This window comes from Nomascus leucogenys, chromosome 13 (assembly GCF_006542625.1).
Source record: "Nomascus leucogenys isolate Asia chromosome 13, Asia_NLE_v1, whole genome shotgun sequence".
NCBI lineage: Eukaryota > Metazoa > Chordata > Mammalia > Primates > Hylobatidae > Nomascus > Nomascus leucogenys.
The window spans coordinates 91993494-92006603 of NC_044393.1; the positions used below are offsets into that span (position 1 = coordinate 91993494).

General features: G+C 40.1%; 1 protein-coding gene across 1 annotated transcript; it reads right to left on the reverse strand.

The window, feature by feature from the left end:
* Positions 1 to 2307: 2307 nt before the first annotated feature.
* On the reverse strand, positions 2308 to 3242 carry LOC100597563 (olfactory receptor 9A2). The gene is given in 2 exon segments (XM_012512174.1): positions 2308 to 2936; positions 2939 to 3242. Coding segments are annotated over 2 exon segments (933 nt in total).
* Positions 3243 to 13110: the final 9868 nt, after the last annotated feature.

Here is a 13110-nt window from a genome sequence, read left to right on the forward strand (position 1 = left end):
ACATTAATTCACAAGCTCACAGACGAAGAGAAATTTTCCTTGGGGTAAATCATGCCTTGAGTCTCGCCCATATCTGACTTAGATGAGACACTTGACTTTGGACTTTTGAGTTGATGCTGGAATCAGTTAAGACATTTAGCAGCTATGGGGAAGGGATGAATGTATTTTGTATGTGAGAAGGATGCTACTTTTGGAGAACGAGGGGTGAAGTGCTATGACATGAATGTCCCCTCCAAAACTCATGTTGAAATTTAATTACCATTGTGACATTGTTGAGAGGTAAGACCTTTAAGAGGTGATTAAGTCATGAGGGATATCTCCTCATGAATGAATTAGTGCTGTTTTCACAGGAGTGAGTTTGTTATTCTGAGAGTGGATTTGCTATGAAAATGAGTTTGGCCCTCTCTTGCTCTCTCACTCTGGCCCTCTCTTGCCCTTCCACCTTCTGCCATAGGATGACACAGCACGAAGGCCCTGGTGGTTGCCGGTGTTATGCTCTTGAATCATAAGCCAAATAAATTTTCAGTGTCCAGAATCATAAGCCAAGTACGTTTATTGTCTTTACAAATAATCCAGGCTGGTATTATTTATATTCTGTTATAGCAATGCAAAATGGACTACCACTATCTAATTATGACTGTACTAGAACCTAATTATAGACATCTACTAGCTAATTATTTGGATCTTATATCTTAGATTTCTACCAGAAGTTGATTTTTTAAAAGCCTATTTGCCAGCATTCATATCAATACTTAGTATTCTCAGAGTTTTATGTTTTTCCAATCTGATGGATGTGATATGGTGGATGGCTAAGTAAACTTTAGCAAGTTATTTCAATTCTCTGAGTTTCTATTGCCTCATCTCTTAAAGGATACTTCTCTGGATTAATGAATTAGAAAAAAGGTATTCTTTCTGGTCAGAACAGATCCTCACTTACTGGGCTTGGAAACCATGGGCACCTTTGTTTAAGCAAAAGTCTCCCCTTTCTCCAGCCAATGCAGTCCCACCAGAGTCCATTGGTTGGCTTGCAGAGCATGGGCTGGCTGAATTTAAAGCTCATTCCCCACCTTGTCTGGTACTTTAATGCAATGCAAACTACCCAAACATACATGATGATTGTCACTCCTCACAGGACAAGACAACATGGCATCCTCACATAGTACTCTTTAAAATTCTCAGTAGCCTCATCATCCCACTGCTGAACAGCTCAATTTTCTCACTTACTTTACGGCTGGTAGAATCTGCTGATTGTTGTTGTTTAGGTAAACTTCTTCCTTATAAGGACTTCTTCCAATATTATGTGAAATTCCAACAGTTATACTACCAAACAGCCAATCCCTATAATTGCTAGAAAGCCGGGAGTCAAAATAGTGGCCTCTTATTTTTAAAAAATTCTGCCCACAGAGAAGATATGCATGATGGTACTGAGACTGTTGGATTTGAGAGATGGAGAATCAAAAGACATTATGAAGTTTGAAGTCTAGATCTGGATACAGTCTGAACAGACATTGTTGTTTTTAACAGCCATAAAATACAGGACGCTCTCTAGAATTAGTTATTTAGTTCTTATTTGCCCCTGTCCCTATACTCACCACAAAGAAGGGCAGTGAAAGGAATATGCTGAAGCTTAACAAAAATAAATTTTCCTCTATTTTTATCCTCAAATATTTTTATCTTCTTTACACCACAAATATCTGCTGAATGAGAAGCATTCCAATCCTCACGTCGCCACTCTAGACTGGTTCTGTGACAAAACGTAAACAGTGTTACACTTCCTTTCCAGTATCAATGGGGCAGAGAGAAAGAGCCTTAGGATATCTAAAATGCATATGGCCATCTTCTCAAAAAATTGCACAAAAATATAGGGAAGAACTTAGCAACAGGTGATGAAGGACCAAAGTGAGCATCTCTACCTTTCTACTCTGATTAGGACACCTCTCTCAGTCCACCTCCCTCCACACTTCCTCCCTTCCCCAGAAAATACATTTTCACAGATGGACTATAAGGAAATGAATTGGGCTAATAGAACTCTTACAAAAATGTCTGCATTTCCTTTCTCTAGTCCCTCCCAATCACAAGAATATGTTCAACAGTGGAAACAGGCAGGAACTAAGGCTATGAGATTCTCCTGGGCAGACAATGGATTTCATTATTACCAGCCTAATCTACTTCCATGGTGTGACAGCGAATTGTACACACTCTTTGACTTTTGTAATGATGATAAGAGAAAAGAGGAGTTAGAATTTTCTAGGTGACTTAATAATTAACCGTGAGGCTTGTACCACCTAAAACTGACTTACAGAACAGCTAGTCTTTGAGGAGTTGACAGCAGTGTTTCATCCCATCTCGGAGGGCCTCTTTGACTTTGTCATTCCGGAGAGTAAAGATGAAAGGATTCAAGAAGGGGGTTAACACAGAAACCAACAGGGAAACTATCTTATTGTACTAGACTCCCTGTGTTTGCTTGGGTTTCACGTAGAGAAACAAGCAGCTGCCATAGCCGACCACAACACAGGTGAAGTGGGAGGCACAAGTGGAGAAGGCTTTCCTCCGGCCAGAGGCTAACGGGATCTTGAGGATGGTGGAGATAATGTAGGTGTAGGAGACAATCGTAGGGATCAAAGAACCAATGAGAATAAAAACAGCCATTAAGAAAAGGATAAACTCTGTGAAAAGAGTGTTATCACAGGACAGTTTGAGCAATTGCCCTCGGTCACAGTAAAAATGGTCTAACGAATTTGATTTGTGGAAGGTAAACTGAAATGTGGCATAGACCGGCCAGATTTCAGAAAGAAATCCAAACACCCATGACACTATTACCACCCAAATACAGGTACTGCTGTTCATAATGATGTTGTACCTCAAACGGTTACACACAGCCACATAAGGGTCCACAGACATCACTCCAAGTAATACAAACTCTGTGGTTCCCACAGGAAAAGTTGAGCAATACATGTAGAGAAAGATACTGTCTGCATCCCAGGAAGCAGCAATCCCCAAAGCATCATGGGGACAATTATGGTTGTGACCAGGATTTCCAGGGCAGAGAGGTGGCTGAGGAAGAAATACATGGGGGACTGCAGATGTTTATCCACTCAGACAATCACAATGATGACTGTGTTTCCCATTAATGTCACTAAATAGAAGAAAAAGAATATAGCAAAAAGAATGTGGTGTAGTCCTTGGGACCCAGGGAAGCCTAGAAGGTGGAATTCAGTGGCACTAGAGTGGTTGTCCATCATTTAGTCCTTGACTCTGCTTCTTTTGAAGCCCAGAGATTAAAAGAGAGGTGGCATTGCTCCATATGGTCCTGCTCTCAAGACAGAAGGAAGAAAGATTAGGTTAAGAAACTATTTCCAACCTGAGAATCAGGTGACATGTCCCTGCTACTGTGGTCGGCACATACATAGCTTGAGGTACATGTTGTCTTCCCAGTTCTACAAGTGAGGCTCTCACTTCCCTGTGTAACCAGCCCCCTAGAATGGGTGAAGACATCTTCTTCTACTGGTGGTGAAATACCTTCCTTGCCTTTTTCCCCACTAAATGTACCTTCTCTCGGGGGCAGAGGCTAAGACCTTTTAAATAGGCCAGTTTTAAAGGTGAGTCAATCAGGTCCTTCCGATCCTGGAGTTGTCCTGCTTTCTCTTAGGTTAACTGTGCAAGATGACATAAAGGCATTTTACATGATGTTCAAAGGATAGAACTTTAAACCCCAGCTCTCATCTGTAATGGTAATGCATAGACCCACCTTTGGGGCCAGCAGAAAGGAGGCAGAGGATGTAAGACTAACATCTCTGCTGTTCCAGATTTTAAAATTTCCATTTTACAGAACAGCAAGATCTCTAAGTGAGAACTCTAGAGCTTGGGATAATTTCCCAGAACAGACCCATTCTTCTCTAATTCCATTTTCCTTCCAAAGTTGTGGGAGGAAGGAAAGATGGCACCTGGCACAGATAAGGAATAGATCTGGGACCGCCAGCTGTTAAGGATGCCTGGCTCTCTGCCTGTCACTTCATCCCATTATTCAAATGTCACCCTTTCCAAAGACTCTTTCCAATCACTCTACCCAAAACAGAAAAGACACATTCATTATTGGACTTCCGTTTTTTTATAACAGTTGCTATTACCTTGTATTATGTCTAATTATTTATTTCATTCCTTCATTTAACAATAAACAAACGTAGTCATGAACAGAACAAAGAAAATTCCATGCTCTGTGGAGCTTATATTCAAGGAAGAGGTGGGGGTTAGACCACACACAAGACACCTACGTAAAATATGTAATAGTTTAGTTTGTTTATCATGTCACAGGGAAAAAATAAGCAAGAAAGAAGGAGAGGAAATTTTAGTTTATTTATTATTTATCTACGACATTAGAATATAAACTCCATGAGGTCTAGGACATATCTTCACTGTTGTATTCTGAGGCTGGCACATAAAATTTACATGCATAAATTAAGTAGTTATATATTTTATATATATATCTTATATATCTTTTATATAGATATAGACAGATATATTATGTGAAATGAATATATCATAGATATATCTTATATATTAAGTTATGTATTAATTTATCACAAGGTAAACCAACTAATAGCTGTGTGAGTCAAGATTTGAACCTAGGTCTGTCAGATTTCATCACTCACACAGCTAACTACCACACCTTATATTATTTACTATCTTATATTATTTATCTTATTTATATAAGATATATGAAATATATCTTATATAAAATATACATATCATATATATTTTATTTATAAGATATTTAAATATATAAGATATATATCATACATATAAAATAAGTAGTGCTGACAAATTTTGCTAGATGAGGTATGGATGGATGGATGGATAATATATGATTAAATAATACTTGTTTTGGCCAGGATAGGTTGGGCCACATTCCCTCAATCCTACTCTGGTTGGTTTTCCTTCCTGCCTCACATTACCAGTTTCCCTCCTGCCCTTCCCTTGCTTAGGTAACCCCCTTCCTGTCTATGTCACTGTTTTACTAATGGTTTAAAAAGCTTCAGGGACAGAAGTGATGGGAAAGCTCAGTGTTCTGGTTTTCCACAACCTCTGCATAACCAGCACGAGATGAAGAAACGTGAGTGAGAAGGACACCGACTGTCAGGGAGCTGTGACTGTGTCTAGCATTGGGTCCGAGAGGAGCTGGAAGTGCTCTCTGCTATGCAGGAAGGATCTGCAGATGAGCCTATACCCTCTACTGCTCCCCTAGCCCACACTTCAATATCTGGGTGACTTTGTTCTAGAAGATAGGTAGGCCCAGAATGTCCCATCCTAAAATGCTTTTACCCTCTCCTTCATAGAGGAGACCCCTTGGAAAGACACTCACCTCTACAGAGGGGCTTCGCCACCTCTTCTGATGTTCTCTAGGGCTCTGCTGAGGCTACCTCCTGTCCTGCTAGTGCTGAGCCATGCACAGGGGCCAGAACAAGTTGCTGCAATCCCCTCTCATGGCAAAGAAGGGAAATGTCCTCTCAGAGGAGCTTAGGAAAAAGCCCAGAAATGAGTGTTGTGCAAAGTCGAGAGTCCTCTCTCTCCCCCCCTCCTCCCGCTTCCCTTCTTCCCAAGGGTACTTAATCACCGAGTTACTGCTTCTTAATTAGCCCACGTTCAGGGAGTCCCCAGGCAGTCTAGTGGGAGCAGAACAAACTTTAAGTTATTCCCATTTATTTTATTTTATTTTATTTTTACCAATTAAGTTTTAGAACTTTTGAAAGTTTTTGTTTGACAGGGACAAAGTTTTTGTACCAATCAGGGACTTCTCAATACTGGGGCTGCCTTTCTGAAAAGCCTCAGGTCTAGATTTCCAGATGTCTCAGATTCTAATCAGTCAACTCCCTCTGCCCTTTATCTTAGGCTTTTCTCAAGTTTCTCTAGTTATTCGGAGCCTAAATCAACGCTCTTCCCCCAGTAGGAGACACCACAATTGGCCTCTAAAACATGCACCAATATCCCAGAAAAGTCTGCATATTGGTCTTGGTCAAAACCTTAACTTCACCAAAAATCTTCTAAAAAGCCTGATGACTCCTTCATTCATTTTAAAAAGGTTCCTGCGTCTAGTCCTTGGACCCTACAGAATACTCTAAGAGGTCCCTCCCCTAAATCGAATTCTATTTTGGTCTATTGTCTCAGATTTTCACTCTTCTTGATATATGTGCATCTGTATGCGTTCCAGCAAGATTCTTCCAGACTGTTTTTTTTTCCATGGCATGTCCCTGATTACCAGCTGGACAACTGCAAAGTAGAGAGAGCCTCTACTTTGTACTGTGTACATAAGGGCAGCCTATGTACACAGTTCTGTTTGCAACCTGCAGGAACTGACAAAATGTAAGTTGGAAATCTGTCTAATGTTGGAGTAAGATAGAAAAAGTAGGAATTACAAAACATTTGTCTGCATTTTTGTTTTAAGTATTTTAAGTACACCTATTAAATCTGAGAATTTCAACTGGTGCCTAAGGGTATAAATTGGGATTAATCTTTCTTCCAATTCCTTAAATTGCCCAAGCCCAACTACTTGCCATATAATTTTAGAGAAATTTTCCAAGCATGTATCTCCATATTCTTTTTTATAAAGGCTGTGAAAATCTGTTTGCAACCTTTTCTTTCTCATTTAACAACATATAAAATATATCTTTCCATGTCAGCACATATTACTCTACCTCTTTTTTTTTTTTTACATAGGATTCCATTATGTGGATGTCCTATTCCTTATTAGATAGCCCTTTATTAATTAATTTTCATTGTCGTTTCCATTTTTAATTATGAAAAAATGATGCTATATTCTTAGATATTTGTAAGTACATAAACATGTACTTGTAAGTAAAGCAAGTAAGTATACATGTAAGTACATAAACAATTATATTTCTGAAAAAAAAAAAAGATTCCCTGGAGTTGGAATGTCTGGGTCAAATGCAGATGTATTGAAGCTATTACTTTTTATTGGCACCAAATTACACTCCAAACATTTTGTATTGATTCACACAATTACTAAGACTGTGTAATAGAAGGGGTCTTGTTTTCTTGACTTGTTATAAGCCAAAGGCATAATTAAAATTTTAATTTTAAGTTGAAGAGAATAAAAGCAAGACACCTTAAAAGGGAAATCAATTAACAAGCCTGATGAAATGGAAAATTTTTGAAAGATAAAAATGACCAAAACCGACTCAAAAATAAATATGGATATAGAATCAACTTAAGTATCCATCAATGGATGAATGAACACAGAAAATGTGGTGTATACATATACACAATGGAATAGAATTCAGCCATTAAAAGGAACGAAATATTGTCATTTGTGGCAAAATGGATAAAACTGGAGGACATTACATTAAGTGAAATAAGCCAGGCACATAAAGACAAATATCACATGTTCTCACTCATATGTGGAAACTAAAATAGCTGATCTCATGGAAGTACAGAATAGAATAATGGTTAACAGAACCTGGGAAGGGTATAGGGGAGGGGAAGACAGGCAGAGTTTGGTTAGTGGTTACAAAATTCCAGTTAAATAGAAGAAATAAGTGTTCTATGGCATAGTAGGGTGGCACGTTTAATGACTATCTATTGTGTATTTCAAAATAGCTAGAAGAGAGGCATTTGAATGTCCCCAATACAAAGAAATGATGAATGAGGTGATAGATATCCCACTTACCCTGGTTATCAAAATATTACATGTACCCCCAACATGTGTACAATTATTACGTACCATTAAAACTTTTAAAATAAAATAAATGGCCATAGATGTTGTGCAAAATTTAATCTTAATACAGTTGAATATATTCTGTAAAAAATAAATCCAAAGAAGGGGCCAAGATGGCTGAATAAGAAAAGCTCTGGTCTGCAGCTCCCAGTGAGACCAACACAGAAGGCAGGTGATTTCTGCATTTCCAACTGAGGAACCCAGTTCATCTCATTGGGACTGGTTAGGCAGTGGGTGCAGTCCATGGAAGGTGAGCAGAAGCAGGGTGGGGCGTTGCCTCACCTGGGAAGTGCAAGGTGCCAGGGGACTTCCCTTCCTGCAGCCAAGGGAAGCCATGAGGGACTGTGCTACCCAGCTGGATTACTACACTTTCCCCACAGTTTTTACAATCTGCAGATCAGGTGCCTATACCACCAGGGCCCTGGGTTTCAAGCACAAAACTGGGTGGCTGTTTGGGCAGACACCGAGCTAGCTGCAGGAGTCTTTTTCATATCCCAGTGGTGCCTGGAACCCCAGCAAGACAGAACCGTTTACTCTCCCGGAAAGGGGGCTGAAGCCAGGGAGCCAAGTGGTCTCACTCAGTGTGTCCCACTCTCACAGAGCCCAGCAAGCTAAGAACCACTGGCTTGAAATTCTCACTGCCAGCACAGCAGACTGAAGTTGACCTGGGATGATCCAGCTTGGTTGGGGTAGGGCGTCCACCATTACTGAGGCTTTACTAGGCAGTTTTCCCCTGACAGTGCTAAGGCAGCAGGGAGGTCTGGACTAGATGGAACTCACCACAGTGTGGAAAAGTGGCTGTGGCCAGACTGCTTCTCTAGATTCCTCCTCACTGGGCAGGGCATCTCTGAAAGAAAGGTAACAGCCCCAGTCAGGGGCTTGCAGACAAAACTCCCATCTCCCTGGGACAGAGCACCTGGGGGAAGGGGCGGCTGTGGGCACAGCTTCAGCAGAATTAACCTTTCCTGCCAGCTGGCTCTGAAGAGAGCAGCTGATCCTAACAAGAGGAATTCTCCCAGCACAGCACACCAGTTCTGCTAAGGGACAGACCACCTCCTCAAGTGACTCCCTGACCCCGTGCCTCCTGACTGGGAGAGACCTCCCAACAGGGGTCGACAGACACCTCATACAGGATAGCTCTGGCTGGCATCAGGCCGGTGCCCCTCTGGGATGAAGCTTCCAGAGGAAGGAGCAGGTAGCAATCTTTGCTGTTCTGCAGCCTCCACTAGTGATACCCAGGTGAACAGGGTCTGGAGTGTACCTCCAGCAAACTGCAGCAGACCTGCAGAAGAGAGGCTTATTAGAAGAAAAACTAACAAACAGCAACAACACCAACATCAACATAAAGGACCCCCACACAGAAACCCCATGCAAAGGTCATCAACCTCAAAGATGAAAGGCAGATAAATCCACAAAGATGAGGAAAAACCAGCACAAAAATGCCAAAAATTCTAAAAACCAGAATGCCTCTTCTCCTCCAAATGACTGCAACTCCTCTCCAGCAAGGGCACAAAACTGGACAGAGAATGAGATGGATGAATTGACAGAAATAGACTGCAGAAGGTGGGCAATAACAAACTCCTGTGAGCAAAAGGAGCATGTCCTAATCCAATGCAAGGAAGCTAAGAACCTTCATAAAAGGTTACAGGAACTGCTAACTAGAATAACAAATTTAGAGAACATAAATAACCTGATGGAGCTGAGAAACACAGCATGAGAACTTCTTGAAGCATACACAAGTATCAATAGCCAAATTTGTCAAGCAGAAGAAAGTACATCAGAGATTGAAGATCAACTTACTGAAATAAGGTGTGATGACAAGATTACAGAAAAAAATGAAAATGAATGAGCAAAGCCTCCAAGAAATATGGTATTATATGAAAAAACCAAACCTATGATTGATTGGTATACCTGAAAGTGACATGGAGAATGGAACCAAGCTGGAAAACACACTTCAGGATATTATCCAGGAGAACTTCCCCAACCTAGTAAGACAGGCCAACATTCAAATTCAGGAAATACAGAGAATACCACTAAGATACTCCTCAAGAAGAGCAACCCTAAGACACATAATTGTCAAATTCTCCAAGGTTGAAATGTAGGAAAAAGTGTTAAGGGCAGCCAAAGAGAAAGGTCAGGTTACCTACAAAAGAAAGCCCATCAGACTAACAGCAGATCTCTCTGCAGAAACCCTACAAGCCAGAAGAGAGTAGGAGGCCAATATTCAATAGTCTTAAAGAAACAAAATTTCAACCCAGAATTTTATATCCAGCCAAACTAAGCTTCATAAGTGAAGGAGAAATAAAATCCTTTACAGACAATCAAATTCTCAGGGATTTTGTCACTACCAGGCCTGCCTTACAAGAGCCCTTGAAGGAAGCACTAAATATGGAAAGGCAAAACCAGTAACAGCCACTGCAAAAACACACCAAAATATAAAGACCAATGACACTATGAAGAAACTGCATCAACTAATCTGCAAAATAACCAGCTAGCATCATGATAACAGGATCAAATTCACACATAACAATATTAACCTTAAATGTAAATTGGCTAAATGCCCCAGTTAAAGACACAGACTGGCAAACTGGATAAAGAGTCGAGGCCCATTGGTGTGCTGTATTAAGGAGATCCATCTCACGTGCAAAGACACACATGGGCTCAAAATAAAGGGATGGAGGAATATTTACCAAACAAATGGAAAGCAAAAAAAGCAGGGGTTGCAATCTTAGTCTCTGGTAAAGACTTTAAACCAACAAAGATCAAGAAAGACAAAGAAGGGCATTGCATAAGGGTAAAGGGATCAATGCAACAAGAAGAGCTAACTATCCTAAATGTATATGCACCCAATACAGGAGCACCCAGATTCATAAAGAAAGTTCTTAAGAGACCTACAAAGAGACTTAGACTCCCACACAATGACAGTGGGAGACTTTAACAGCCCACTGTCAATATTAGACAGATCAATGAGACAGAAAATTAACCTCAAGGATATTCAAGAATTAAACTCAGCTCTGGACCAAGTGGACTTAATAGACATCTACAGAACTCTCCACCCCAAATCAACAGAATATACATTCTTCTCAGTGCCACATAGCACTTATTCTAAAATCAACCACATAATTGGAAGTAAAACACTCTTCAGCAAATGCAAAAGAATGGAAATCATAACAAACTGTCTCTCAAACCACAGTGCAATCAAATTATAAGTCAGGATTAAGAATCTCACTCAAAACCGCACAACTACATGAAAACTGAACAACCTGCTCCTGAATGACTACTGGGTAAATAACGAAATTAAGGCAGAAATAAAGAAGTTATTTGAAACCAGTGAGAGCAAAGACACAACATACTAGAATCTCTGGGACACAGACAAAGCAGTGTTAAGAGGGAAATTCATAGCACTAAGTGCCCTCTCTCATCACTCCTATTGGATGTTCTGGCTAGGGCAATCAGGCAAGAGAATGAAATAGAGGGCATTCATTCAAATAGGAAGAGAGGAAGTAAAATTGTCTCTGTTTGCAGATAAGATGATTGTATATTTGGAAAACCCCACTGTCGCAGCCCAAAAACTCCTTAAGCTGATAAGCAACTTCAGCAAAGTCTCAGGATACAAAATCACCATGCAAAAATCACAAGAATTCCTATACACCACCAATAGTCAAGCAGAGGGCCAAATCATGAGCGAACTCCCATTCACAATTGCTACAAAGAGAATAAATACCTAGGAATACAACTTACAAGGGATGTGAAGGACCTCTTCAAGTAGAACTACAAACCACTGCTTAAGGAAGTAAGAGAGGACACAAACAAATGGAAAAAAATTCCATGCTCATGGATAGGAAGAATCAGTATTGTGAAAATGGCCATACTGCCCAAAGTAATTTATAGATTCAATGCTATTCCCATCAAGCTACCACTGACTTTTTTGCAGAATTTGAAAAAGCTACTTTAAATTTCATATGGAAACAAAAAAGAGCCCATATAGCCAAGATAGTCTTAAGCAAAAAGAACAAAGCTGGAGGCATCACGCTACCTTACTTCAAATTATACCACAAGTCTACAGTAACCAAAACAGCACGGTACTGATATCAAAACATATTTATAGACCAATGGAAGAGAACAGAGACCTCAGAAATAACACCATGCATCTGTAGCTATCTGATCTTTGACAAACTTGACAAAAACAAGCAATGGGGAAAGGATTCCCTATTTAATAAACAGTTTTGGGAAAACTGGCTAGCCATATGCAGAAAACAGAAACTGGACCCCCTCCTTACACCGTATACAAAAATTAACTCAAGATGGATTAAACACTTATATGTAAAACCCCAAGCCATAAAAACCCTAGAGGAAAACCAAGGCAATACCATTCAGGACATAGGCATGGGCAAAGCCTTTATGACTAAAATACCAAAAGCAATGACAACAAAAGCCAAAATTGATGAATGGGATCTAATCAAACTAAACAGCTTCTGCATAGCAAAAGAAACTATCATCAGAGTGAACAGACAACCTACAGAATGGGAGAAAATTTTTGCAATCTATCCATCTGTCAAAGGTCTAATATCCAGAATCTACTAGGAGCTTAAACAAATTTACAAGAAAAAAACAACCACATCAAAAAGTGGGCAAAGGATATGAACAGACACTTCTCAAAAGGAGACATTTATGTGGCCAACAAACGTGGAAAAAAGCTCATCATCACTGGTCATTAGAGAAATGCAAATCAAAACCACAATGAGATACCATCTCACACCAGTTAGGATGGCAATTATTAAAAAGTCAGGAAACAACAGATGCTGGAGAGGATGTGGAGAAATAGGAACGCTTTTACACTGTTGATAGGAATGTAAATTAGTTCAACTATTGTGGAAGACAGTGTGGTGATTCCTCAAGGATCTAGAACCAGAATTACAATTTGACCCAGCAATCCCATTACTGGGTATATACCCAAAGGATTATAAATCATTCTACTATAAAGACACATGCACTTGTATGCTTATTGCAGCACTATTTACAATAACAAAGACTTGGAACCAGCCCAAATGCCCATCAATGATAGACTGGATAAAGAAAATGTGGCATATATATACCATGGAATGCTATGCAGCCATAAAAAAGAAGGAGTCCATGTCATTTGCAGGGACATGGATGAAGCTGGAAACTCTCATTCTCAGCAAACTAACAGAGGAACAGAAAACCAAACACTGCATGTTCTCACTCATAAGTGGGAGTTGAACAATGAGAATACATGGACACAGGGAGGGGAACATCACACACGGGGGCCTGTTGGGGGTTGGGGGGCAAGGGGAGGGAAAGCATTAGGACAAATACCTAATGCATGTGGGACCTAAAACCTAGATGATAGGTTGATAGGT